The 26548-nt window shown below is 38.2% G+C and overlaps 1 protein-coding gene across 9 annotated transcripts in view; it reads left to right on the forward strand.

Annotated features, from left to right (window-relative positions):
- Window positions 1-59: 59 nt before the first annotated feature.
- The window catches only part of LOC103063629 (uncharacterized), a 34669-nt gene continuing 8180 nt past the window's right edge, over window positions 60-26548 (forward strand). Inside the window, exons 1-15 of one of the 9 annotated variants that reach the window (XM_025167323.2) lie at window positions 60-599; window positions 680-785; window positions 1043-1107; window positions 6558-6805; window positions 7771-7889; window positions 10410-10538; window positions 11907-11971; window positions 12525-12581; window positions 14411-14549; window positions 17598-17724; window positions 18575-18662; window positions 21815-21884; window positions 22441-22513; window positions 24248-24331; window positions 25777-25906. In XM_025167323.2, the coding sequence (XP_025023091.2) occupies window positions 6595-6805; window positions 7771-7889; window positions 10410-10538; window positions 11907-11971; window positions 12525-12581; window positions 14411-14549; window positions 17598-17724; window positions 18575-18662; window positions 21815-21884; window positions 22441-22513; window positions 24248-24331; window positions 25777-25906 (1292 nt within the window). In that variant the 5' untranslated portion in view covers window positions 60-599; window positions 680-785; window positions 1043-1107; window positions 6558-6594. Of the gene's footprint in view, window positions 600-679; window positions 786-1042; window positions 1108-5350; window positions 5489-6557; window positions 6806-7770; window positions 7890-10407; window positions 10539-10858; window positions 10915-11906; window positions 11972-12524; window positions 12582-14410; window positions 14550-17597; window positions 17725-18574; window positions 18663-21814; window positions 21885-22440; window positions 22514-24247; window positions 24332-25776; window positions 25907-26548 lie in introns of those variants that run through there. The other 8 variants (XM_088150324.1, XM_088150319.1, XM_088150320.1 and 5 more) reach the window with 8 other exon arrangements.

The raw sequence follows: 26548 nt of genomic DNA on the forward strand, positions 1-26548 counted from the left end.
AGGTAAGACGAGAGGCCGGCTGGCAACGCCGCCTCCGGAGCTCCGCCTAGGAAACGCTTCAGAGAGGCGAGGGAGCGGTGGGGTGGAGCAAAGAGAGGGGGGAAGCGGTGGTCAGGCGCGAGACGGAGCCGTCGCTCCCTGCTCTGGCTGAGGGGCTGGTCCGGCGTACAGTCGTGTGAATAGAGTCGCCTTCTTCTGTACAAAGTGTCGCACCCCGCTTAGGATTTGTGTTAGAGGGGTGGGAAAGAGTAAGTCTGACTGAATTCGGTTTGAGAAACGATGGGTAGGAGGATTGTGTCACAAGAATGGCTGCAGCCCCTCTTTGGGGTCTTTTAATGGTGATACCACTTTTAATAGTGTAGGCCAGTGTTTCTTAACCTCAGCAACTTTGAGATGCGTGGACTTCGACTCCCAGAATTCCCCAGCCAGCCTCCCAGAATTCTGGGAGTCGAAGTCCACGCCTCTTAAAGTTGCTGAGGTTGAGAAACGCTGGTGTAGGCCGTGATCATTGCATCTTTCATTGGAATTACCCTCTGAACAGAAACATACCTCGTCAATGCTGTGCTGGGCCATGGAAGAAGGAAGTCCTAGATCCGTAGGTAGGTACTGCATTTATTATGGCCAGTCAAAAAGAGGAAGAGGAATGTTAAAGCTTTTGAACTGTCTGAAATTCTTACAGCTGCTGATGGAAAAAAGAGGAAGGAGATGGGATGAAGCAAGCTCCAAAAATGAGGCCAAATATTTAGCCATAAGATCTGCAATTAAGACTGGATCTTGAGATGGAGGTATTTATTTTAATAGTGAAATCCAAAAAGTACTGTACCAACAGAAAAAAAAAAGATAAATGTTTATACAATGAGGGAAAAAACATGGATATATTAGGATGATTAAAATAAACATGACAAACAAGGGGGGGAAATTTAAAAGAAAAAGGAGAGAAAAGATCCATATAATAACTATTGATAACAGTATAAAATTAATTCAAAGTTATCATTAAATGTAGACCATATAGAAACATATTGCTTCATCTTCTCATTTTTAGAACACAGAGACTTCAAAGATAGTTAACAGATACCTATCCTGGATCTGATCCTTATAATCAGGAGGGTAAGTTTCCTTCCATTTACATAAAACTATCCTCTTTGCCATGTTGCAGGCTTGACAGAGCCAAAGCTCTTCATGAGATGACAGATTCCGTATTTTTGGAATATAGTTCAACATGACATTAAGATTAGCTATAAGCTACAATATTTCTTCCCAAAATTGTATTGACATATGTTACGATTTGAAACCCAACAAAGGCTATAACGGGACATGATCAGATAATCAGTTAAAGAACCTTCAAATTTGTTATAGTATTAGTACAAAAAATCAAATGTCCATCCATGTTGCTGTATAACTTCAATAAGCTTTGGTAATGACATTGCATAATTATCAAATATATCCATAATAACATTAGCATGTAAGAACAAATTAAATTTGGTATCATGTGCCACCACATGCTTAACACCTTGTGACTGTCTAATAGAAGAAGGCAATCGTTCAGAACCACTTTGAAGATTGATTGATTGATTTTAAACAATGTATATGGCTGCCCAAGAGCATCTTTGGGTGTCACTATATAACTTAATAGATTGAGAGACAAATCAATTCATAATAACTCTAGCCCCTGGATGAAGATACAGATAGTCCTCACTTAACAACCCTAACCCTTAACAACTGTGTCGCTAAGCAATGCAGTCATTAAGTGAAATGTCACATGATCGCTTCGCTTAGTGATGGCAGTTCCAGGTTGCTGTTGTCGGGTGAATCCCATACAGTTGTTAGGTGAGGACCCACCCAGATCCAAGCCATTCTTGGAAGAAGGAAAGGGACTGCCTCCACTTCAGCTCCCCCCATCCACCTACCTCCCCCATCTCTGCCCTTTTGGCCACCCACCGCCACCAGCTGCGCTGCCACCTGGCCCTGCCCATTGCACTATGCCCACTGCACCATGTGCCACTACTGGCCAGGGCTTTCTTTTGCATGCTGGTCAGGACCTCCTTTCATGTGCCAGCCGGGTCCTTTTGTGCTGGGCTTCTTTTGTGCGGCAGCTGGGTCTTTCTTTTGCAAAAGGAGGCCCAGCTGGTGTGCAAAAGAAGGATCTGGCCAGTAGTGGCACGCGGTGCAGCACACACCGACCTGGCCTGCGGGACATTTCCATAGTGTCTCCACCACACATGGCCAGGAAGGTGAGCCCTGCAGAAGGGAGGCAGGTGAAGATGACAACAAAGGTCAGCTGTTGGGGGGGTGGCAGCACTGGGAGGGGCAGTCATAAATGCAGATGGGCCCAAATTTTGTTCACATGACTGTGGGGACACTGTGACAGCCAGAACTTCAAGGACTGGTTGTAAGTCCCTTTGTTCAGTGCCGTCGTAACTTCAAACAGTCGCTGAACAAATGGTTGTTAAACAAGGAATATCTGTACTATTGAACAAAAGATGTTGAATGATACCATAACTTCTTAGAAAAAACCATATCAAAAACCTTTTTAGCATCCAACAAAATTAGAAAAACTGTAGCATTTTTTGTGATTTCAGCATAATGCTAAACTGTATCCCAAAACTTTCAATGTCCTTGAAGCTGTGTTGGAGGAGAAGGGTAGTGAGCACTTGAAGAATCAGAAGCTCATTCATGGAACACTAAGCCACAATTTAGCACTGCATCCCAAAGAGATAATTCTGCTTCAAACAGAGTGTTCAGTTGCACACATAGTTTGAAAGACATAGTTGGCTGAAGATATGATTTGCTAAATAAAGCACAGTTAATTGGTCTATACAACACTATTAGCCATGTGTGGGCAACTTGAAGCCTCAGGCCAGCATTTGGCTTCTGGAGCCCCCTCCCATTATAGTTGTCAAAAACCTTCAGCACCTGCAGTTTATCATCACTTTGAGCCAGGTAACCCTTAAAACCTATCATAAGTATCTCTAAAATAGTCTTAACATAGGCAACAAATTTGATATATAAATAAAATAAATAAACATAGTTAAAACAAAGAAATGGTTCAGAATTCTACTCAGTACCCAGAGTGGGGAGGGGGGAGCAGAATATCCTGACCCTGCCCACATAGTTGGCTCAAGCACACCACTTTGCATCATCACCCTGCTCATTATGGTCCTTGCATATCCCCAAAGGGTTGCCTATCCCTACTCTAAGTTATGGTTTACAAACTGCAGCAAGCAGGTCAACATAACACAATAAAAAACGAAACAAACTTTGGCTTAACTGAATCATAGAATCATAGAATGTAAAGCTGGAAATGGCCTTGGAGATCATCTAGTCCAGTCCTTTGTCTAAGTGCAGGAATCTACTATTACAGCATCTCCAACAGATAACCATCTAGTCCCTATTTAAACATCTCCAGCAGAGGAGAGTCCATCATCTCTTCTACTGTTCTGCTGGCACTCTGTTCAACAGTTCTTCTATTAGAACTTTTTTCCCATTATCCAACTGAAAATAACTTCCTTATAGTTTAAATCCAGCATTTCTTGTCCTGTGTCCTGTACAGTTTTACCCCATCTTCTACACAATAGCCCTTCAGATACTTGAAGACATAAAGCATGTCTCCATTCTTCTCGTTTGGGTTAAACTTATTCAGCACCTCTGACTATTTCTCATAAGTTTTTCCTTCCATGCCCCATTGTCAGGTTGAGCCCAAGAACAACAACAAGGCAATCCAGTCCAGTCCAGTTCCTTTATTAGCTTGCACCTAATAGAATCTTGCCAGATTCTAGCCTCCCTGAGACTCTAGGGAGGGACTAGCGTCATCTTCTTCCTCTTCCCGCATTCTTGCTGCGGACTGAGAAAGCGCTTGCTCTGGAATGTTCCCCCTCCCTTCTGATAACCTTGATCCTCCATTCCAGTATCTTCCTCACTCAAGCCTTCCATTACACCCATATCATCTTGGTTGATCTCCTCTGGGTTGTCAATCTCCTTTCTAAAATGTGGTGCCCAGAACTAGTTGTAATATTCTACATGCCATCTGACTAGTATCTTACGTATAATTACAGTATCTACTCAACAGACCAATTTCTTACCCAATATCTTCCATCTTGTATACAGGAGGTAATAGAATTAAACAATCATTGGCCAGTCTCAGACATATGAGCAAGATGATAGCAAAATGACAACCTTGTAAACTCAGATCTACTGGCTGCTGCTGATTAATCTGAGCTATTACAGTTTGGTCTTGTACAGGATAAAAGCTTGAGACTATGACCACTGATGGAATGTCCTGCCTTGGAAATTAAAGGAGGAAATGCTGTTCTGTTAGTACTTTTGGACTTGTTCCTCATTTTCATTATCATTGACTCTGGAATCCTTGTAGATTACCTAGCAATATTGAGTCTTGGGGGTTAGGGTTGTATGGTAGTGATTTTCATCCTGTCTGTCCTATCCCATTCAAACAATGGTGCTGGGAAACTATCATACAACCTCTACCAACTTGCATGGGGTGAGAAAAGGGGCAACCAACCCTTGGGGTAGCTAGCACCTTGAAGATGCTCCTATATGTTAATGTCCTTTCTACCAGCAGCACCTTGGAAGATATTATTTATGTATGAATATAGTTTTTATTGTATTTTTATTCTATTTTTACTGTATTTTAATTAATATTTATTTTTTGTTTTTACTGTAAACCGCTCAGAGTCACTTCCTAGTGAGATGGGCGGTGACCAAATTTGAAATATAAATAAATAAAATATAAATATTCCAGAGAGGTCTGCTTTCTCCCAAAATAGTCAAATAATCATGATCATGTACTAACTGTGGATTTCCAGATGGCAATGGTGGAATGGAGTACATGTGCAAACAGTTACATTTTATCCACCAGTGGCAACCTTTCCTAAATTGGTATTACTTGCAGTGGCTACATCATGTTTTGGCTGTATTTACCACTGAATAGCATCCTGAGTTATCAATTGAAGGAAACCCAGAACTGGTACCTGGTATCAAAATCATATTACCATATGGAAATTGGGCAGTTCTATAAAAAAATCTGCACTCATGTTCTGGATTCCTTTCAAGATGCTGATTTTAACTTTGGTATGACTTCACTAAATGACTTCACCCTGGTTATCTAAGGGACATTCTGTCTCACTATGAAACTACAGGTAGTCCTTGGTTAACGACAGTAATTGGGATTGGAATTTCTGTCACTAAGCGACGCAGTTGTAAAGCATGATGTCACATGACCATGCCACTTAGTGACAGCAGTTCCGGCAAATCCCATGCCATTGGTAAGGGCAATGTCATGTGGTTGCTATTTGTGACCTCCTGCCAGCTTCCCTATTGACTTTGCTTGTTGCAGGTTGGCAGTGAAGGTTGCAAATGGCAATCACATGACCGCAGGACACTGCAGTGTTGTTTTGAGCCAATCACTGAGTGCCTGGATCAGAATCATGTGACTAGGGGGATGCTGCGACGGCCGGAACTTCAAGGACTGGTTGTAAGTACCATTCATTCAGCGCCATCGTAAGTTTGGTCACTGAACAAGCAGTTGTTAAGTGAGGACCACCTGAATTTGGTCAACAGTGCCCTTTGTGAGGATATCAGAAAGTTGGAATAATTGATTTAATGAGAATAATTGATTGGTCAGGAAGGAAAATAAAAGACTAAAATAGAGGTGTTAAGCTTCATGACTACTTAACTGATATTTTTGTTTTAGCAAAAAAAGGGCAAAAAAACTGCAGTACCAGAAATCAGTAGTTTTGCTACCTAATTTCAGTGGCATAACCTGGAAATACTTGAAGGGCTACAAAAATAGGCTGGTACTCCTATACAGTCTGTGGGTTTCCCATATCTGATTTAGATAAAGCTTAATTGAAGTCCCTAATGGACTGATTCTTTTTTTTTTAATATTTTTATTTAAGAAATTTTTAACAAGATAAAAACAATACAAATATTAGAAAAGAAATGAAGAAAATAAGGAACAATAGTGAATAAGTAAGAAAGAAAATAGAAAAAGAAAACAAAGAAAAAAGAAAAAGAAAAGATGATAGAGAAGTGGCTTCTAATCTTTTTGACAGTGGTTATAAATGCATTTATATTTTACCCTCTCTCTCTAAGGTTATATCACAATTTCCTTCTTTCTATAAGGTACCCTTTTCTAATCTTCAAACCCATAAATCACAAGTTCATTTTTCCCTTTTTTCAGCAAAAAGTCCATAAGGGGTTTCCAGTCACTGATAAATGTTGATTTTTCTCTAATCAAACAAGTTAATTTTACCATCTCTGCTAGTTCTGTCATTTTCACCAACCATTCCTCTGTTATGGATATTTCAGAATCTTTCCATTTTTGCACAGATAATAGTCTTCCTAATGGATTGATTCTAATATGATCTTTAAAACAAAATAATATTTTAACAGTTTTTTCTTGGAAAAAAAATGAATAGAAAAAATGGAATTGCTGTTTGCCAATCTGTGTTAACCTAAAACTGCATGGAAGTTGTTTTTATAAAGGTGAAGGTTCAGAGATAAAATCTTGTCTCATGAATATCACATTTGCTTCTCTGCAGAATTGATTCTGGTTTAAGAAAAGTTACGAGATTCAGTATGTCAAGCTGCTGGATAGTTTTATGGTGGTTCTCATTGTTAACATTGGTATATCATTCTGGATCCTACCTCATCGACACGATTGCTGCAAGTAGTTTTAACCATGTGCATAATTACATTAATACATCCAACTTGGATCAAGATTATTGTGAAAAGAAACTGAAATTATCTACTTTGAATGAATGGAAACTTTCAACAGAAACGTTCACAGGTATGTATATAATCTTTGACAATATGTACATATTATTGTTGGAAAGAATCATCTATAAAGGGGCTTTATCTGGATGAACAACTTGCCTTGTTGTTCCACAGTAATCCCTATCTAGAGAAAGCTGTCCTTAAGAAACAGGACCAATTAACTTACTCAGTCTATTTCAGTGGAAATTAAACATGAATTTTAGCTTGGCTTATTAGCCTGCCTTTATTTATTATTACAATTGAAACCCATACTGTTTTTCAGGAATATCTCTTTTACTGTAGCCTTGGACATACCCTGATATCTTTCATTTATGGAAAAAGTTTCGTGTTTTTCTTACATTGTTGACTTTATTTTTTACACAATCTAACCTAAGGCAGACCATTTTATTGGATTGATGGGTGTATTTGGAATGCTGAGTACAATTGTTGTGAATGTTTGTACAAGATGCCTGTCTTGGGGGAATTTGATTGGTCAAAAAATGTCTGCCATTGTAGAAGCAACAAGTCACAAACACAAAGAAACTGGTGGGATTGCTATTTGACTTCAGATGCTCTAGTTTTTTCTTTTGTACACCTTTTCAGAGCAGGCGAATGCCCCTCCACTATTTTTACTTTCTAAAATTGCCTATTGGGCCTGTGTGGAGCATCCATACAATCCTGTAACCCAGATAATGCTGGGGAAAATGTTTTATTTTGCAGTGCAACAGTTTCACATTTTAATTCTTATTTTTATTTAAAACAATCTATCAAACATTAAAATTAAGCAAAAAGAGGTTTCCTGTGAACATCTGTGGGTATCAGGCTGAAAATTTTTAAAGTTTGTATGCCCCTCTGTGACACTTCAGTATGCCTTAGTAAAAGTATTGCTGACTGTGGCTTTGTAATTCATGGTCAAAAATTTGCTGTTTTTGCTGCAAAAGATGAACATTGCTACCTCTTTGGAATTCTACGTGAAATTAATTTGCTTTTTCCCTCTAGCTACACTTCCCATTGATCATATTCAAGAAAATTATGTTCGTGAGGTTCAAGATTGTATTTTTTCTGTTGGATTCCCTACACCATTTAAATCGAGAGTTCTACTTGTAGCTGTTTCAGAGGTTAGGAATAATTTTCTTTAACACAAACTGCTGTTCTACTCTGGAGCTATGTGTCTGTGTGAGGAATCTATCAGCATATAACCTACATAAATATGCTGTTATATTGTCATCTAGCTTGCAATAGACTTCTTTTACTTCTTCACTCATTCCACCACCTGAGCATCAGTGGATATTCTCCTTGTCATCCAGGATACAAAAAGACTGAAGTGCATAATTCCATATTCAGGGGTAGGAAATCACCGAAACAAGCAAGTGCCTTATACTAAGACGATTGGTGCATTATGATCGCTCTTGTCTCCAGAGCATCCTCTCAGGCAAGGCTCTAAAAATCGCTGGCACAGTTTCTCACAATTTTGAGGCAAGGAGTGTAACCTCTTGAACAGATGTAATCTGTTTTATAAATATTGTTTTTTTTATATAATAAGAAAGAAAACCCCATTTTTTCTCCACCAAATGTAAGGAAAATATAGGAAATCATGCCCATTTATGTGATATGGCCTTGCCAACTTTGTGTCATTGTCTTGCCTACTGTACTGCTTATGCTCCAAAAATATATTAAGCATGACCCTTAGCTACAAAATGGCTGCTCGCTCATGGTCTATTGCCTGGTAACTATCGAGGTTTTAGATGGGATGTTTTTTTCAGCTCTATTTGGAAATGTCAGAAAATAAATCTGAACTAGGAAACTATGTGGGCTACATTATTCTGCTTGGTCCTAGCACTCAATCTTTTCTACCTTCATATAGACATTCCCTTTCCTTTTTATTTTCAAAACAACATCCCAAGGCTGCCATATGAGCTATATGTCTAAATGTTCTAACTCTTAATTTAGTGTTTTTCAACCTTGGCAACTTTAAGATGAGTGGACTTCAACTCCCAGAATTCTCCAGCCAGCAGTTGAAGTCCACACATCTTAAAGTTGCCAAGTTTGAAAAATAGTGCTTTAGTTAATAGTATCTAAACCTAGTATTAATTCTACTGGAGCAGGTTCTTCAACCTTTTTGGGCCATGGAACTTGTTTAAAAAAAAATATAGAATCCCTGATCAAGAGGCAAAGCTCTAGTAATAAAAAATTGACTGCATTCAAGTGAACTTTTTCTCCTTTTAATCAATCATGGAACTCCATCAGGTTCTTGCAGAACCCTATGATTTTACAGAACACAATTTGAAAAACCCTATACCAGAGATCCCTCAGCTTTAATACTCTATCTTCATACTTCATACATATTTTTTAACCCTTTCTGGTTTTTGAGCCCATTTTGGTTAGCATTACATCTGCCCTGTCATTCTGAACATCAATTAGCACCAAATGATCATTTACCACTAGTGTTAGAAACAGATTTGTCATTATTACTGCAGATATTGCAAAGATGTAACACTAATTAGCAACTTGGATCCAAAGATGAAATTGTGCAAGGAATTGCCTATAAGAGGGTGAGCAAATAGAATGTTTGAGCTGAGAAAATACTCCCAATCTCTTCAAACACTGTTAGGACATCAGTTTTACCTGTGATTATGAATAGGATCCAGAACCACAATATGAAGGTATGAGGGAGAATTACACATGAATCTTCAGTAATATATTTAACATAGCCAGGAAGACAGCTGATTTGAAAGATGAATAGCAATTGTATCTTTGGCCAGTATTAAACTGAAAACATGAGATGAAGTTCCACTTTCATAAACCATTATTTAGCTTTTTGTGTGTATAGTGCTTGAGAATTACCTAATTAAAATGAATTGTTCAGGACCACTAAATTGGACATCTGTACTTTATAGTGATTTCCACAGACTAAATGGAATGGCATCCCCTTTGGGGGCCTAAATGTGTAGGGGCTGAAGCTGGCAAGGTAGGAATTAGCACTGTTCCAACCAGAGAAAGCTGTTGGGTACATACTTAACAAATCCATTCCAACATGAAGGCTGGGAAAAGAACAGCTAAGAATCTGTTAACTCGAAAGGAGAAGAAGAGGCTTTAAACCTTTACATTGACACAGATATATCACTTGATTTCTGTGTTCTGCAGCAGGTTGATCTTCTGCATATGTATGACTTCTTTCTTGTTTATAATAAAGCAGATTACCTAGCATTATCAAGTCCCTGATCTTTCTGCTTGTTCCTGAATATGGGCTGAGTTTCCATAAGAATAAGATATTTATAGCTGTGCCTGATCTGGAACTTGACAAAATATAGTGACCAAAAACTACTAATGTTCCTTGGAAATAGGGTTAGGAAGGCTGTAATTCTGCACCTCTTCTTGAACTACAAGTCCTCCACCCTTCAATTCTGGCTGCTGTGAATTGAAGTTCAGCAACAGCTGTACCTCAGTTTAAAATACTAAATTCTGTTAATCTGGATAATAGTACAAGCATTGTGTGGATAACAGGTAGGGGTACTCAGAAGCTCTAAGATGTGAATTTCAATTAAAAATTATATAGATAGCTTTGGACAGCTAACAATGTGAAACTTTCTTTTACGTCTTAATTATTTTAATGGATTGATATACCCCTTGCACTTCAGGAAGTCCTGGAAGATATTCTGGACTTGGACATGTCTGTCTCAGACTCAGATGATTTTCTACACCTTGTCAGTGGTTCAAAAATAATCTTGGGATCTCCACCGCTAACCCACAGATATGGTGGCCATCAGGTCAGTCATACTACTTGTTTTTCAACCTGATGTTATCAATGTTTTTGCTTAATGTTCTTACACATGTGTGTTTTTTCCAGCTTTACAAAAGGAATTCCTCTTAGGTTTTACATGCTAAAACTGATACAATCCATAAAATACTGGGGGCGGGGGGGGGGCTGTGTGCTCTGCATGACATACAACTCACACTAGTTATTCACCAGTCACTCATTACCATTCTTTTGTAAATCAGTCAAATAATCCAAATGCTGAAGCACAGAGATGGGAATAGTGTTGGCCAATTGTGGTTTATGTCCACTTCCATTTTTTCTCCTTTTTAGCTTCCTTCAAGATTGTTGTCCTGTATTTTATGGGTGAACAACATTTTCAGCATCAGGTACTGCACATAGACACAATACACTTTCTCTCACACACACATAAACACACTTGCAGCCTTTCATCATTTCTCTTCTTTCCAGTACTGCTGAATTGAATGCAAATCATAGCTCCCTTTATAATGAGAAATCAACAATCTAGCTTCTCCCCACTTGATCTGGCCAGTCAGCTGACTACTGTACAGTAGTTGGAAAACAGAATAGCTCCTCATGGCTCCAAAGGCTACATTTTTGTTTTCAGTTGGTGGCAAAATATGTATGTTTGGCCTAGTCCAAAACACTTCCTTCATTCAGAGGCTGGTTTATAATCATTCTCCCCTGCTTTAGAAAGATCACCCACTGTAATAGGTAAGAGCTTTATTCATTGAACTGTTTTATTTGCTCTTACCATCCCCTCCCATCAAGCTTAGTTTAGATTGTAGATATAGAACCATTCTAGCTTCTTGTTATGAGGCTAATTGGTTTAGAAAATGAATATAATACAATCATGTGCTAGGAAATTTAGTTTCCAATATACCCATTAATTCCAAAGAAAAATAGCCTGCATTTTTAATGAATAGCAATTTCCATCTCTTATGGGTCTAGAATTTTTTTCAGTTGTGGTTGAAATCTGTTAAAGAGTGCTTAAAAGTGCTTAAAAGTTTGTGAGTCCTTTTGAATTTTCAATATTTGTGCATAAATACGACCTAAAACACAATTTGTTCTCTACACAAGTCCTAGAACTAGATAAAGAGAACCTATCTTGCTGAGTTCCAGTTCCTGTGCCCTACTGATGCAAATATATCATGAGGTCCAATAATTTTCTATATTTCACAATCAATAGAATAGAATAGAACTTTGTTAGCATTGTACCAAATTATTGCTGTATCTGTTGAAATCACTAGTAAAATATACAGAGAACATTGTTTATTCAATCGTGTTGAATCCCAATTACAACTACATTTCTGAATGGCAAATAATTATTTCATATTTTTATCTCAACTTCCCATGTTAGTTTGGTAGCTGGGCAGGACAGCTGGGTGATGGAAGAGCCCACTTGATCGGCATTTATACTAACAGGTACTGCATACTTCATCTTAAGAAGCCTGTCTCTATTCAGTACAGATAGTCCCCAGTTTAAGAACGAGTTCTGTCCCCAAGGTTGTCCTTAAGTTGAATTTGTATGTAAGCTGAAACAATATTATTGTATAATACTGTATAAGTATTATTGTGCAATGAACTCGAACCACTGTGTATTTAACTCAAATTTTGCTGCAGTAGGCTCCATTCTTAACTATGGGTTGGCTGTAACCCAGGTGTTCTTAACCTGGGGACTACCTTATGTGGTTGCTATTGCTATCTCAGAAAGTAAAGTATCAATGACCAACAACGATAGTAGTACTAACCAGACTTAGTACATAATAACAGCTTTCAAAACTCCCAAGTATTTCACATGTATTGTTTTGGTAATCCTTTCATCTACTACAAAATGCATACATATTATTTCCCTCACATTACAGATTGGGTTGAGGATTCATTGTATAAACAAGATTTGAATTAGTAATATTTTGGCACAAGCTATTCCATTCTGTTCTGCAGTTATCCACATTGCTAATGTTTAATCTTTCTGTAGATTTGGATCCAGATGGGAACTGCAGCTCAAAGGTTCAGGAAGGACACCATACTCTAGGTGTGTTACATCTTTGGTGTGATATTCTTTCAGTTCTTGATGTGTTTTGGATTAATTTCTACAGTGCATCATAGAATCTTAAGGTTGGAAGAGACTTTGGAGTCCAACCCCCTGCCCAGAGCAGGAATCCTCATACTATCCTAGAGAATGACTATACAGCCTTTGAGCACCCATGACTCAAGGAGGCAAGCGGTTCTGCTGCTTATACCTTTCGTGGACAAGAAATACCTCCCTATTTCAAGGCTGAATCTCCCTTGGTAAAGCTTCCACCTTTTGGTTCTTGTTCTACCCTCAGGCACTGTGGAGAATAAATCCACATCTTTTTCTCTTTGAGTGTTTGAAGACTTCTATCATGTCTTCCCTTCACTTCTTTAGACAAACCCAGTTTTTAAAACTATTCTTTATATAAAAACCTTTTATTTCAATAACTCACCATTAAGGACCATCCAGAAAACCAATCTGTTTGCAGATTAATCTCTGCTTTCTTCAGGTAGCATGTATTACCCATAAGTTTGAATTATAAGATGCTGTAGAATTTTATAATATGTTTTTATAACATTAACAATATGGCTCTTTAAAAAGAACAAGATAGAAATAACCATGGGAGGTTTTAATTGGGAAATGCCAAGGTTGATCCCTGACTGAGTGGGATAAATCTAATTCCAAAAAAACCACAGATACAAATTATGTAGTATTTTGATTGATTGATTGATTGATTGATTGATTGATTGATTGATAGATTATGTGGCATCAAGTCATTGACGTCCCTTAGCAATCACATACATAGATTTTCTCCATGATCTGTCCCTAACCTGGTCCTTCAGCTCTTCCAATAGCGCCCCCATCACCACTGTAACTGAGTCCATCCATCTTGTTCCTGGTCATCCTCTTCTCTTTCCTTCCACCTTTCCCAGCATTAGAGCTTTCTCCAGAGAGCTAGGTCTTCGCATAATGCGTCCAAAGTAGGATAATTTGAGCCTTGTCATTTGTACCTTGAGCAAGAACTCTGGGTTGATTTGTTTGATGATCCATTTGTTTGTTTTCTTGGTTGTCAATGGTATTCTCAGGAGTCTTCTCCAGAGATTAAAAGCATCAATACTCTTTCTATCTTGCTTCTTCAAAGTCCACCATTTACTTCCATAGAATGTCTCAGGGAATATGTAATATCTACATAGCTATATTGTTACGTGTTTCTATTCTCAGTTTGTGATGTAGTCTTTTTTAAATTATGCGGAATGCTCACTTGAGCATGTGTTGGATTTTCAGCAGTGTGATTCTTTAGTTCTGCTTTCTAGTGAAGCATTGCCACTTATACATGGCCCTTTTAGCATTGTATCACAAAATTATGGGTTTCTGGGTTTGTCATGTTATATTTGGCAGTGGCTGTCATTCTCCAGTTGAACACATACTTTGCATGCAAAAGGCCACAAGTCCAATCCTTGGCATCTCCAGAGAGGAGTCAGAAAACTCCCACTTGGAACACTGTCAAAGACGATGAAGCAGTGTTAGACTCAGCCCAATACCGATTCCTATGTTGCCCTTTTTTTCCATTCACTTTCTATGTTGATCCATATCTTTAAGAAAGAATTATGTCTCCCTCTCCACAAAAAAGCCACCACTGTTGGTTGTCTACAAACAAATCTGTATTTAAATATGAATTTTAGTACATATTTAATTTGTTTCAGCTGTCAGTAACATTTGGACAAGTGCAATATCCACAAATAGCAAAATGTGCCAATCAAATCATCCAGTGCAAGAATTTGCCAAGTATTTTTTTTCCTAGTACCAAAAAAAGATAACATTTATGTTTCTTGTTTTTCCTTCTATAGGAATGGCGATGGCAGAGCTGTGCTTCGGTCTTCTGTACGAGAATATTTGGGAAGTGAAGCCATGCATTACCTTGGAATTCCTACAAGCAGGGCAGCTAGGTACTTTATCAGGTTTATTCTTTACCTGCATAGAACAGAGGTGAGTAGCCCTCTTTTTGTGCCCCCTGAAGTTCTTTCTGCCTGACCCGCCAAATTTCTGAAGCATGATTGCTGAAAATTGGCAATGCCATTTCCTCCATTTTTAGCTAGAAGACACAAAAGGGTAGTGCTTAAGACTATCAAAACAAGCAAAGAAAATCCTCAAAACTCCCCACCACGTGACAAAAAAGAAGAAAAGCCTAACTCCACTTATTAGGGTGATTAAATCCCCCCCCCCAATGCAGGCACAGTTTGCATTATCACCCACCTGTTGTGGCTCTCTCCCTTTTACAAAAAACTAAACACAAACCCCAGTCTCCAGAAGGCTGTCCACCCCCCCAACCATACACTTTGTGACTTCCACTAAAATGAAAAGGAGAAAGCTGCAGAAATGTATTTATAATTTGTTTTATGTTAGCTCTTTTTGCTGGTTGCTGCAGTGATATTTTCCATCAAAATGCTGAATCTCGAAACAGGATGATGACACATAACCTAAGTCAACAACTACTGTTTGTGGTATCAATAGAAGGAGTGTTTAATATTCACCCCAAGCCCCCAACTAGATAATTCTGCCTTGCAGATGTTCTCCTCCTCTCAGCTACTTTTAATCCATGTTTTTCCCTGCTATATTCTTCCTACTGAAAACAGATTTGGCTGGGATGAGTTGTTCTTAGGCAAAGTATGTGTTGGGGATGATGGTGGGAGAGGAGGAAAGATTAAGTCTCCTTCTCCCTGTCCATTTTTCCTACCCTGCAAATAATCCTTGTGTTCATATTTTCTAAGCCTGTGTTTCTTAACTCCAGCAACTTTAAGATGCCTAGACTTCAATTCCCAGAATTCCCCAGCTAGCATGTAAAAATTCATTCACATTGACGTGGTTCTTGTTGAATCTTGGCAGAAGAGATTGACAGAAAACTCCATGCAGGAACTCTGAGCCTATTCCTGATTTTACTTTCTATGAATTCACAAAGTGATGGATTTGTGGTTGCCAAAATGACACAAAAAAGTTGCCCTCAGGCTGGGGATCTAGAGCTGATTCACAGTCCTATGCGGTAGTTTATTAGCATAGCCTGAAGAAGCCCCAGCTCACTTCCACATTTCCAGCCCATAAGATTTGTTCATTGTCTGGGAAATAATGATGGCAGGTTATTGGAGATGGATGCTTCACTTTAAAGCATTCTGAGTTACTGTTTTTTAATTTTTTTTTTAATACAGGACACACTGGCATCTTTCACAAAATATTAGGAAGTGGGACAGTAGTGCGTTTAGATATCATGAAGCTGGGCGAGTCATCTCATATAGTAGGGTGAGACTAGTCAGTGAGCCAAGAAGAGAGCAGATTAATCATTGCTTCACCCACCAAGTGGGTCACCTACTACAGCCTCCTAGGAATACTTTGGGCCTTGATAAACCTCTGACCTTGAATTCCAACATTTTATGTCTCATCAATCAGCCCTTTGACCTTAAACAAGAGAAGCTTAATACTCAGCATTCTTTAGTTATAAAAATTATCTTGATAATCTGAGAAATTATGTTTACTTAAATTCATGATGAACTTGTTTTGTATTTCTCAATATAATCAATAATTTCTTATTCACACCTCTGCCAGTTCCACAAATTCCATAAATATTTGGGTAAACTCAACTTACATATTACATGTTTACAAAGCAGTTATATTTCCTGTATATCATACCTATTGAGTAGTGCGTCTGTAATGGAAAATCATTCTGGAGACTATTGAGCCTCAGCAACATCACATGTTGGGTTGGTTTCTCTATGCAGATGCTCAGAGAATCACAAGGCATGTGGCTTTTTTCTGCTGCACAATGCGTGGCTGGGAAGTCACTCAAGGGTTTATTGTCTCTCCATTTCCCTTCACTGAATAATAAGAGGGCTCTTTTGGTACACACGAGTGCCTCTGCAAGAGAGTGTGTGCTTCTCTGTATCTATCCAATTCATCTGGCCTTCTGTCCATATGCCGAACGAACTGATTTTCTCTCTCAGGGAGAACATAATTGAATTACAGCAAAATGGTTCTCTTCCTATCATTGCTATCACAGGAAATGCAGAAAATTAGAGGGCTGCATGTTGCATGTAAAGGCAAGCAATCAAGTCTGAATGGCAACCTGTATTACAGGAATGCAGTTCTGAGGGCAGCATAATTTGGATCAGAGAAGAAGTGAAGAGTGCATAACAATTTCCCTGCTCAGCATTTTAGGGAGATGATTATTATGCAAACACACATCTGCCATTTTTTCAAATAAAATTCACCCGTTCCCAAAATTGCTCTTCGCATAATAGTTCTCCCTTGTAATATGCAGTGCCCAACAATGTGCTGTCTCACCCTGCTGCAGCCTCTCACCCTGGGCAGGAAACATTGTGGTTCCAAGAGTTAAATTTATTTCTTGTTAAACTTTATGCCTTGCCAATTATGGAAGTCTCTTAGTGGTTCACAGTAAAAAAAGATTAAAATAAAGAATATTAAAAATGAAGTAAAATTTCCCACAGTTAGAAGTCTCTCCAGAGAATTGTGTGTTCCAGCCCTTTTGAGAACCAAGCAAGGATGTTGGGCCCCTTAGTGCAGCAGGAAACTGGGAAACAGCAGAGAAGTCTTGACCTACAGTTGCCATGACAAACCCAATAAATTCATCAAGCCTCCCCAATGTATATTTAAATTTCCCAATCTAACTTGCAGCCCAGGGATTTTCTGGTGGTTTTGCCATCTAAGAATTAACTAGGTTCTACTCTGCTGAGCTTTTGGAGATGAACCAAGGCCCACTAGGGGCTCTTCCATAGCTAGGCTATTCTTTTACACTTGCAGGAAGGCTATGTAACTTCTAGTTGAACCACAGAAAAACCAGGCTTGCCTAGGGCCTAAGACCATTACGGGATAGAAAATGTGAGTCCTACTAGCCTGATAATTGTACGTGTCACTCCTCAGTCTTTTATCCCCAATATTTGTGAGATTAGGTTTATTAATCTGTGTTTGGTTTTATTTATCCTTTCTTTTTTCCCTTAAAATATAGTGTGAATTCACTTTGTCCAGCAGGGCTCCAGACCTCTTTCAGTCTGTTCTGTGCTAACTCCTCAACTCCTCCATTTCCACAGCTTAGTTGTAAGCGATGATGACATTTGGAGAGATCAGTTCTACAGTGGGAATATTAAGAAAGAAAGAGGTATTTTTTTATTGCTCTTTGACAATACTAGAGCCATTTAGTTAACTTTTCTCAGACCACCTGCTCCCAATGTGCTTTCTAATTTGATGACATGAACCTATGCATTAGTTATGCTTTTGATTGGATTATGAGTTGTGGGAATGGTCTGCTGCTGAAAATCTGCCCTTGCAACTGGAAGAGCAGTGCCCCTTTTCAGAAGCAGAACACTCCACTTTCGGGACATTACTTTTCTCCCTTTTCTTTTATTTGTTGTTTGAGTTTTATTTTTGAAACAAGAAATGAGCCTAATCTGACTCACCAGCCAAGATGTGATCAGCTGTAGCTTTGCACTGTTATATTTTGTATTTTAATATGGTCTCTTGAAGTATTTTGATTCATTCGCTTAACATTGCATATACTTGGACAATTTTTCTTCTGGTTTCACCGTTTTTTAAATACTTTTCACGTGTATTACCCAGAACTCTTTTTAAGTAGCTCCACCCACTGATAATCAGCAGTTTCTTGCCTCGTAGCATTGTTACTAATAGTTCTGAGCAAGCCTGATCTCCACAGGTTTGACTAATCCCCTTTCAGTAGGATTGCTTCTTCCAGAAATGGAAATCAGACTTCTCCATTCTAAATCATAGCTATCATTGACCTGATGCAGTAGTTTCTTGAAAGACCACTTCTTAGTGCAAGGACCCTCCTAATTCTATCCATTAAGGGAACATTTTTTTCTTATATATTCCACTGTGCGAAGTTCTGCTCCCACCATGGAGCAAGCCTTCATGCAAAGAAGTTATGGATACACAAGGAAGTACATGTAGGACATTTTTTAAATGCATTAACTTGTACATATATTTATTTTCAGGTGCAATTGTCTTACGTGTTGCAAAATCATGGTTTCGAATAGGATCATTGGAAATACTAGCTCATTCTGGAGAACTGGATTTGTTAAGGTTAGACTTAAACCCTTCATTCAAGATTTCAATTTTTTGTAGCCAGACAATAGAATAGCTGGTCCTATACAAATGAACGCACACTTGCATTACTTGGAAAGTACAAGAGAGATTCCATATTGACATTCAGTAAGAAGCAGAAAGCTGCAAAATTTGGATCCTGACTCTTCTGCGTGGCTTCTTTGGATCCTGGCTAATAAATCCTGGAAAAGTTTTTAAAAATGAAAAAATTAGATGTTTCCACCATATATTTATAGGCAACAGAATAATCAGGGACTTGGATAGATTTGCAACTCTCCATTAATATGTTAGGGCAGTGATTGATGCAGTGATGTCCATTGGGGGCTGGTGTCAAAATAGGTAAGATAGTGGATGCAGTATGGCAATCGAAGCCCCGCCCCTTGGTACTTGCATGGAACATTGATGGACATACAAAAGGGGCAGGGCTTGGATTGTGCTACCATATGTGTCACTTTGCCCATTTTAACCTGCCCCCTCCAGACAGCACTGGATCAGTTCAATAGTGGTGGCATCCATAAAACATAAAAATAAGAAAATTAAATGGCAGTTTTATCTCAAGTCACGCTATCTCAGTTATTACACTGTTAAGACCTCCTGCAAATCGTGACAAACTTGCAAGATTTTTTGCCATTTAAAAAAAATATAAATAATATTTCTTTATTTTCAGTTTTTGTTGGGATGTGCTGGGGGTACAATATTGCCCAATGTTGCATTAAGGTGTCCCTAACAGATATTTATTTAATATTAGAATGACTATACCATGGAATTTGTTTGTTTCTCACAACAAGTAGTACAATATCATTTTAATTTAATTTTAATTTAGTTTAATTTAAGCAAAATTTTAGGAAAATGTGTGTCATGCAGGGTTTTTTTGTGCAAAAGTGTTTGCTTATGTTTGATATTGTGCCTACTGTGAGTCAGTGAAAGATTTGTTAGATAAGTTTTAAACACATTATATCAGTGCATTACGTGCATGTATTTGTAGCTGATACAGCACATTTAGTGCATGTATTTGTAGCTGAATGTATTTTCCTTAGGCGGTGCACAGAATTACTAAGTAATGGAGGATATACAGTGGGGCAAAAAAGTATTTAGTCAGCCACCAATTGTGCAGGTTCTCCCACTTAAAAAGATGAGAGAGGCCTGTAATTTTCATCATAGGTATACCTCAACTATGAGAGACAAAATGGGGGAAAAAATCCAGAAAATCACATTGTCTGATTTTTAAAAAATTTATTTGCAAATCATGGTGGAAAATAAGTATTTGGTCACCTACAAACAAGCAAGATGTCTGGCTCTCACAGACCTGTAACTACTTCGTTAAGAGGCTCCTCTGTCCTCCACTCGTTACCTGTAGTAATGGCACCTGTTTGACCTTGTTATCAGTATAAAAGACACCTGTCCACAACCTCAAACAGTCACACTCCAAACTCCACTATGGCCAAGACCAAAGAGCTGTCGAAAGACACCAGAAACAAAATTGTTGACACCAGGCTGGGAAGACTGAATCTGCAATAGGCAAGCAGCTTGGTGTGAAGAAATCAACTGTGGGAGCAATAATTAGAAAATGGAAGACATACAAGACCACTGATAATCTCCCTTGATCTGGGGCTCCACGCAAAATCTCACCCCGTGGGGTCAAAATGATCACAAGAATTGTGAGCAAAAATCCCAGAAGCACATGGGGGGACCTAGTGAATGACCTGCAGAGAGCTGGGACCAAAGTAACAAAGGCTACCATCAGTAACACACTACGCCGCCAGGGACTCAAATCCTGCAGTGCCAGACGTGTCCCCCTGCTTAAGCCAGTACATGTCTGGACCCGTCTGAAACTTGCTAGAGAGCATTTGGATGATCCAGAAGAGGATTGGGAGAATGTCATATGGTCAGATGACAAATCTAAACCAAAGTAGAATGTTTTGGTCTAAACTCAACTCGTCGTGTTTGGAGGAGAGAGAATGCTGAATTGCATCCAAAGAACACCATACCTACTATGAAGCATGGGGGTGGAAACATCATGCTTTGGGGCTGTTTTTCTGCAAAGGGACCAGGACGACTGATCCGTGTAAAAGAAAGAATGAATGGGGCCATGTATCGTGAGATTTTGAGTGAACACCTCCTTCCATCAGCAAGGGCATTGAAGATGAAACGTGGCTGGGTCTTTCAGCATGACAATGATCCCAAACACACCGCCCAGGCAACGAAGGAGTGGCTTCGTAAGAAGCATTTCAAGGTCCTGGAGTGGCCTAGCCAGTCTCCAGATCTCAACCCCATGGAAAACCTTTGGAGGGAGTTGAAAGTCCGTGTTGCCCAGCGACAGTCCCAAAACATCACTGCTCTAGAGGAGATCTGCATGGAGGAATGGGCCAAAATACCAGGAACAGTGTGTGAAAACCTTGTGAAGACTTACACAAAACGTTTGACCTCTATCATTGCCAACAAAGGATATATAACAAAGTATTGAGATGAACTTTTGATATTGACCAAATACTTATTTTCCACCATGATTTGCAGATAAATTCTTTAAAAATCAGACAATGTGATTTTCTGGATTTTTCCCCCCATTTTGTCTCTCATAGTTGAGGTATACCTATGATGAAAATTACAGGCCTCTCTCATCTTTTTAAGTGGGAGAACTTGCACAATTGGTGGCTGACTAAATACTTTTTTGCCCCACTATATATCCCAAATAACAGCTACCAAATTGAAAGGAAAATCAGTAACCTCTTCCTTTGACATTCACTTAATTTTCTTAAATTATAAAGCATTATTACAAATTCACACGTAACATCAGATGCCAGCTTTTCTGATGAGATAGAGTTGTATTTGCACAGAGAGATTTTCAAGGTTTCCTCCCCTCCATTGGATGAGATAGTGCAATTTCTTTTCTTTTCTACAAGTCTTACTTCAGTTTGTTGTTAGCTTGTTCAATAATGAACATGATTAAAATAAATACTGTCTTCATCTTACATGCGAGCACAGATAAAATCCCTTTCTGAAAGGTACAGTAGGTACTTTTCTTCAGTTCAATTTAGCCTTCTTAGGCATCAAATAGGGTTCAGTTTAAATATTAATTTCAGTGATATTTCAAATTCTTCTTTGATAGAAGAAACTTTTACTTTGTGATACAGGATGCTGCTAGATATGGTAATAAAAGAACACTTTCCAAAAGTAAACATGAATTATTCAAATAAATATCTGGTAAGTAAGCCTTTATTATTTCCATATACACTTGTGTTAGTCCAAATAAACATTTGTAAAAAACGCAACTATGCATTTTTTAAATCTTTTGTAATGTTAGTTGTAAATGTTGATGCAAATTATATAACCCATACATTTCTGGGCATCAAATCTGTGCTTTTTTCCCCCCTTCATCTTCCAGTTAAAAAGTCAACTTAATGTAACACTGTATATTTGTTAGTCTAATGTATAGTTTACTTTGTATTTAGCAATAACGAATATAGAAATGACACTGTTTCTATCCAGAAGGCTTGTAGTCTGATCAAAGTAGATGGCATTTGAGAGATGTGTAAGTGATGCACAATCTTTTCTTCTTTGATTTCTTTCTCATGCTCTTCCTCCCCACAGTGTTGACATGGAAGAACCTTTTTTTAAACTAATTCTTTCTGCATTATTTTCCCCATTTTTGATTCCCTTTCCAACAACAGTTTTATCTATATAGTAAATATAATCTAAATATCCTTAGTATATAACTACTGTATTTATACACTGAAGGTAAAACTGTGTTTGATTTTAGGCATTTTTCTCTCAAGTAGTGTCTGAGACGGCACGTTTGATTGCCTTCTGGATGTCAGTAGGCTTCGCTCATGGTGAGATTAAAGGGGGGTTGTATTTTTTGGTCTGAATAGCATAACCTTTTGCCTTTTGGTTAAAAGTTGGTGGGACCCACAGATAGGTGCTGTATTGTGCCAAAGCCTATCCCCTGACAGAGTTCATTACTGAAGCACATTAAGGAGTGAGGGTGGGGAATTGTAATATTGACAGTGACTCAGGGTCAGGTTCATACATCAAAGCAAACTGTGGTTTGTTTTAGCCATAGTGTGTGGAACAAAGCTTAGAAACCACCATAGCTGGGTTCACACATTGTACAAATCCAAAACCAAACCAATCACAGTTTAGCTTAATATACTGTATGAGCTCAGTTAATACATGGATTGACTGAATCAAGCCTTTATTGCCCCTGTAGAGGGTCAGAGCCCTATACCTGATATATATTTCTTCTCTCTGTCTTGGTTAGAACTTACCTCCTTCCTCTTCCATCCAGGACCTATAGCAACATTCAACCATAGTCAGATGTATTGAGGAAATGGCCTGATTGCAGAATTGGAGCAATACAGCCATGCTATAATTTCATCAAAAGGGCTTTTAAATGTAACAGGAATAGTGGCCAGGAAGCCTTTGGAAGATTTCAGTGCCTTTGTTTACATTTCTTTACAACTGATCTTCCTTCCTATGTCTTCAAAGCAACTCCTCAGCTTTTTTATTTTTGCTTTTTTGGAAACCATTAGACAAACACCCACAAATAAGCAAATACATGTGAAGAAAACCATGGAGAGCTCTAACAATTTATTTCACTTCCTTGTTGCATGGAAGAACTGTGAAAGGATTTTTGTTATTCCATGACCAGTGGTAGCTCAGGTGGGATCCTGACATTCTTGGCGTTCTCCTATTGGTCAGTGAATAGAAAGAGAATGAGCACCGATTGGCTCATAGTGTCTGTCCTTTAAAACAGGCAGAAGTGAAGACAGGGTCAGATTCATACTGCTCTGGGAGGGTAGAAACTGCTACTGTGAAAATCACCTAAGTTAAGTCATGAAAAGTTAGAAAAATAAAACAGTGGGTATTTTACAAAAGTGGAATGTAGTCCCTTCTAAGCTACTGAAGAGCATATCTTAATAAAAGGAGTTAGTTGTTGAACCTGGAGCATTGCAAAAATAGTATTCCTCATTCAGAATTTATTTTTGGACCTCCCCCACCTTATAATATGATATCATTGATCCCTATGATATGTTGTCATGATATGCATTTTTCTGTCTTAGAATTTAAATAATTACACGGACAGGAAAGATAGCGTTGTGATTCAGCTCTGGGACCGTTCCCAATCCTCTGTCATGTGGCTTTTCAAAACACAGACTAGTTACTTGATTGTAATTACACAGGACTCCATAGCAGATGGTTAGCTTGTCCTTTCCATTCAAGCTGCATTGTGGAAAATGAGAAAGAGGAGGCTGTAGTTCCTCTGAAGAAAATGAAAGGAAGCCCCATTTTTGACATGTTTATAGCTCCACATCCACTAAGGAAGTAGGGCCTCCTTTGAACAATTGGAGAAAAGGTGATACCTACATCAAATGGAAAGAGCACATGCACGAAAGAGTGTCTGTAACAAATATGGAAGGTCTGATGCTAATCTTATAAGCTGCTGCTTAGCTAAGAAATGAGGGGCCAGATCTGGTTTCCAAATTGCTCCTGAAGAAGTCTCCTTGCTAGCACTTCTAAAATAAAATATTATGCTATTTTGATAGCTATGTTGCTTTATTTTTTAGGAGTATGTAATAGTGATAATTTCAGCTTATTATCCATAACCATAGATTATGGCCCATTTGGCTTCATGGATTCATATGACCCAGGTGAGTATAACCTAAGGGAATGCAGGGTTTATTATTTGGCAGACAATGAAGCATGAAATCCTAAGCAATGCCTGCATTTTCTATTTCTTTGACTTCTGAGACTTATACAAAACTCAGACCGAGAGGATTAAAAGATTGGAGTGTGTGGGACTCAGAGATTAGAACTGGAATGGACCAGTTGATGGATCTTTAAGAGTTGTACTTAAAGAATATTTAAAATCAAACTGAAATGTTAGATATAAATAAAATCTTAATTATATCAATGGAATTTGTTTCATATCCAACTCACTTATTGAATATATTAGACTTACAACAAAAATCTTCCTTGTCTTATGTTCTGGAAGCTCACTTTTTTTGCCTCCTATCTGCTCTCTACAGGGAACACATAGTAAATGCCATATACAGTGGTACCTCTAGTTACGAACTTAATCCGTTCCATGACTCTGGTTGCAACTCAAGTTGGTCTCAAGTCGAGGTAAAGTTTCCCATAAGGTTCAATGTAAATCCAGTTAATCTGTTCCGCCCTCCGAATTTGGTCGCACCCCGAGGTAAATTTCCCCCATAAGGTTCAATGTAAATACGGCTAAACAGTTCTGAAACATATGCATTTAATTTTTAAACCTCAAAAACCTTCCAAACGCCACAAAAACCTTCCAAACGCCACAAAACACACCACAAGCCTCACCGAACGTCTCCTTGCTACCGCGATCTCGCCCACAGGAAGCCGCGACCGCGTGGCAGCAGGGAAAATGGCCGCGGATCCGGTTCGTAAGTAGAGGCAAGTTCGTAAGTAGAGGTAAATTTTGGGCCGGAGCTGGTCGTATCTCAAAAAATACGTAAGTAGAGGCGTTCGTAAGTAGAGGTACCACTGTATTAATTGAAAGCTATTACTCTTAATGCTGATAATCAAATATTCATTAGTATAAGCAGGGCATCTATGGCAAACCTATGGAATGGAGATATGTCTCATACACAATTACAGCTCACATGCATTCTGAAATGGATGCACATTATTACAACTCCCTCAAAGTATAGTCATAATAAATAGGTTGGCCACTGGTAAATTCTTGACAATGCAGATTGACTGGGGGAAGAGCCCTAATACAAAACACATGTAGAATCTTGAAACAAATTGAAATTATATTACGTATAATAGTAGCTCATTTCTGTCCAAAAACACGGTCAATATGTTGAAAAAATGGACAGTTTAAACCACTGATTTTGGTTTACAGTTTGAGTAAAAAAATACATTGCATCTGTAAACTTACATGCTAATAGCGCATTATTTTCTTTGGGCTAATCTAGCCTAAACAAATATGCTTGCGTTTAGAAATTGGGGGTGGTATTTACTACCTGTGTGATTTTCCTTATTTTGAATCAAGATGAATGAACATGGGTGGTTATTTCAAATGTTCCACTGTAGAAAAAATACTGTTTTGTTTCAGACTTTGTCCCAAACACATCTGATGATGAAAGACGGTATAAAATAGGAAATCAGGCAAATGTTGGAATGTTTAATATGAACAAGCTGCTAAAGGCACTAAACCCTTTATTCAGTCCCAGACAAAAGCAGCTGTAAGTAATTCTTTAAAATGTCTTCATATTTAAAAGAGCTGATGAGATGTCCATTCATGCAGAAAAGAAGGAAGTTTCTTTGCAAGAAAATATTTTGAAAATCAAAATTACTTTTTGTGATGGAAGTGCTTTCAAAAAAAAGAAAAACCCTCATTTTTATAGTGGCCAGTAAGTTTATGGAAACAGTTATTTTATAAACTGAAATTTTAGTATTGCTGCTGCTAGGAAACTGCAAAAGAAAAAAAATGTGATGGGTTGTTTTTTGTTTTTTGTCTTTTTACTTTAGTTTTGTCAGAAATTAAAGGCATGTCTCGAAAGAAGTTTTCTGTCTAAATATTATCTATAGTTTTAGAGACAAATGGGAAAGAGGCTGTTTGAAGCACCACTACCTTCATTCTTTATAATAATAATTCTCTAGAAGGAATCATTTAAGTACTACCAATCCAGCTTGGAGTATACAACTGAATCCACATTAAAACAATAAGGATGAGGGAGATGGACAGTGATTGCACCAATATCAAATCTTTGCTAAATATTCTAGACATTTGTCAGATAAATATGGAAGAAGTGACAATATCTGAGTATAATCCAATTTTTTTTACTAGATTATATAAATGATCACAGACAGTGATTCAGCTTGGA

This window comes from Python bivittatus, unplaced genomic scaffold, assembly GCF_059951505.1.
Source record: "Python bivittatus isolate LINGU-HERP-01145 unplaced genomic scaffold, Pbiv_v1 ctg000610_np1212, whole genome shotgun sequence".
In the NCBI taxonomy this organism is placed as follows: Eukaryota; Metazoa; Chordata; class Lepidosauria; order Squamata; family Pythonidae; genus Python; species Python bivittatus.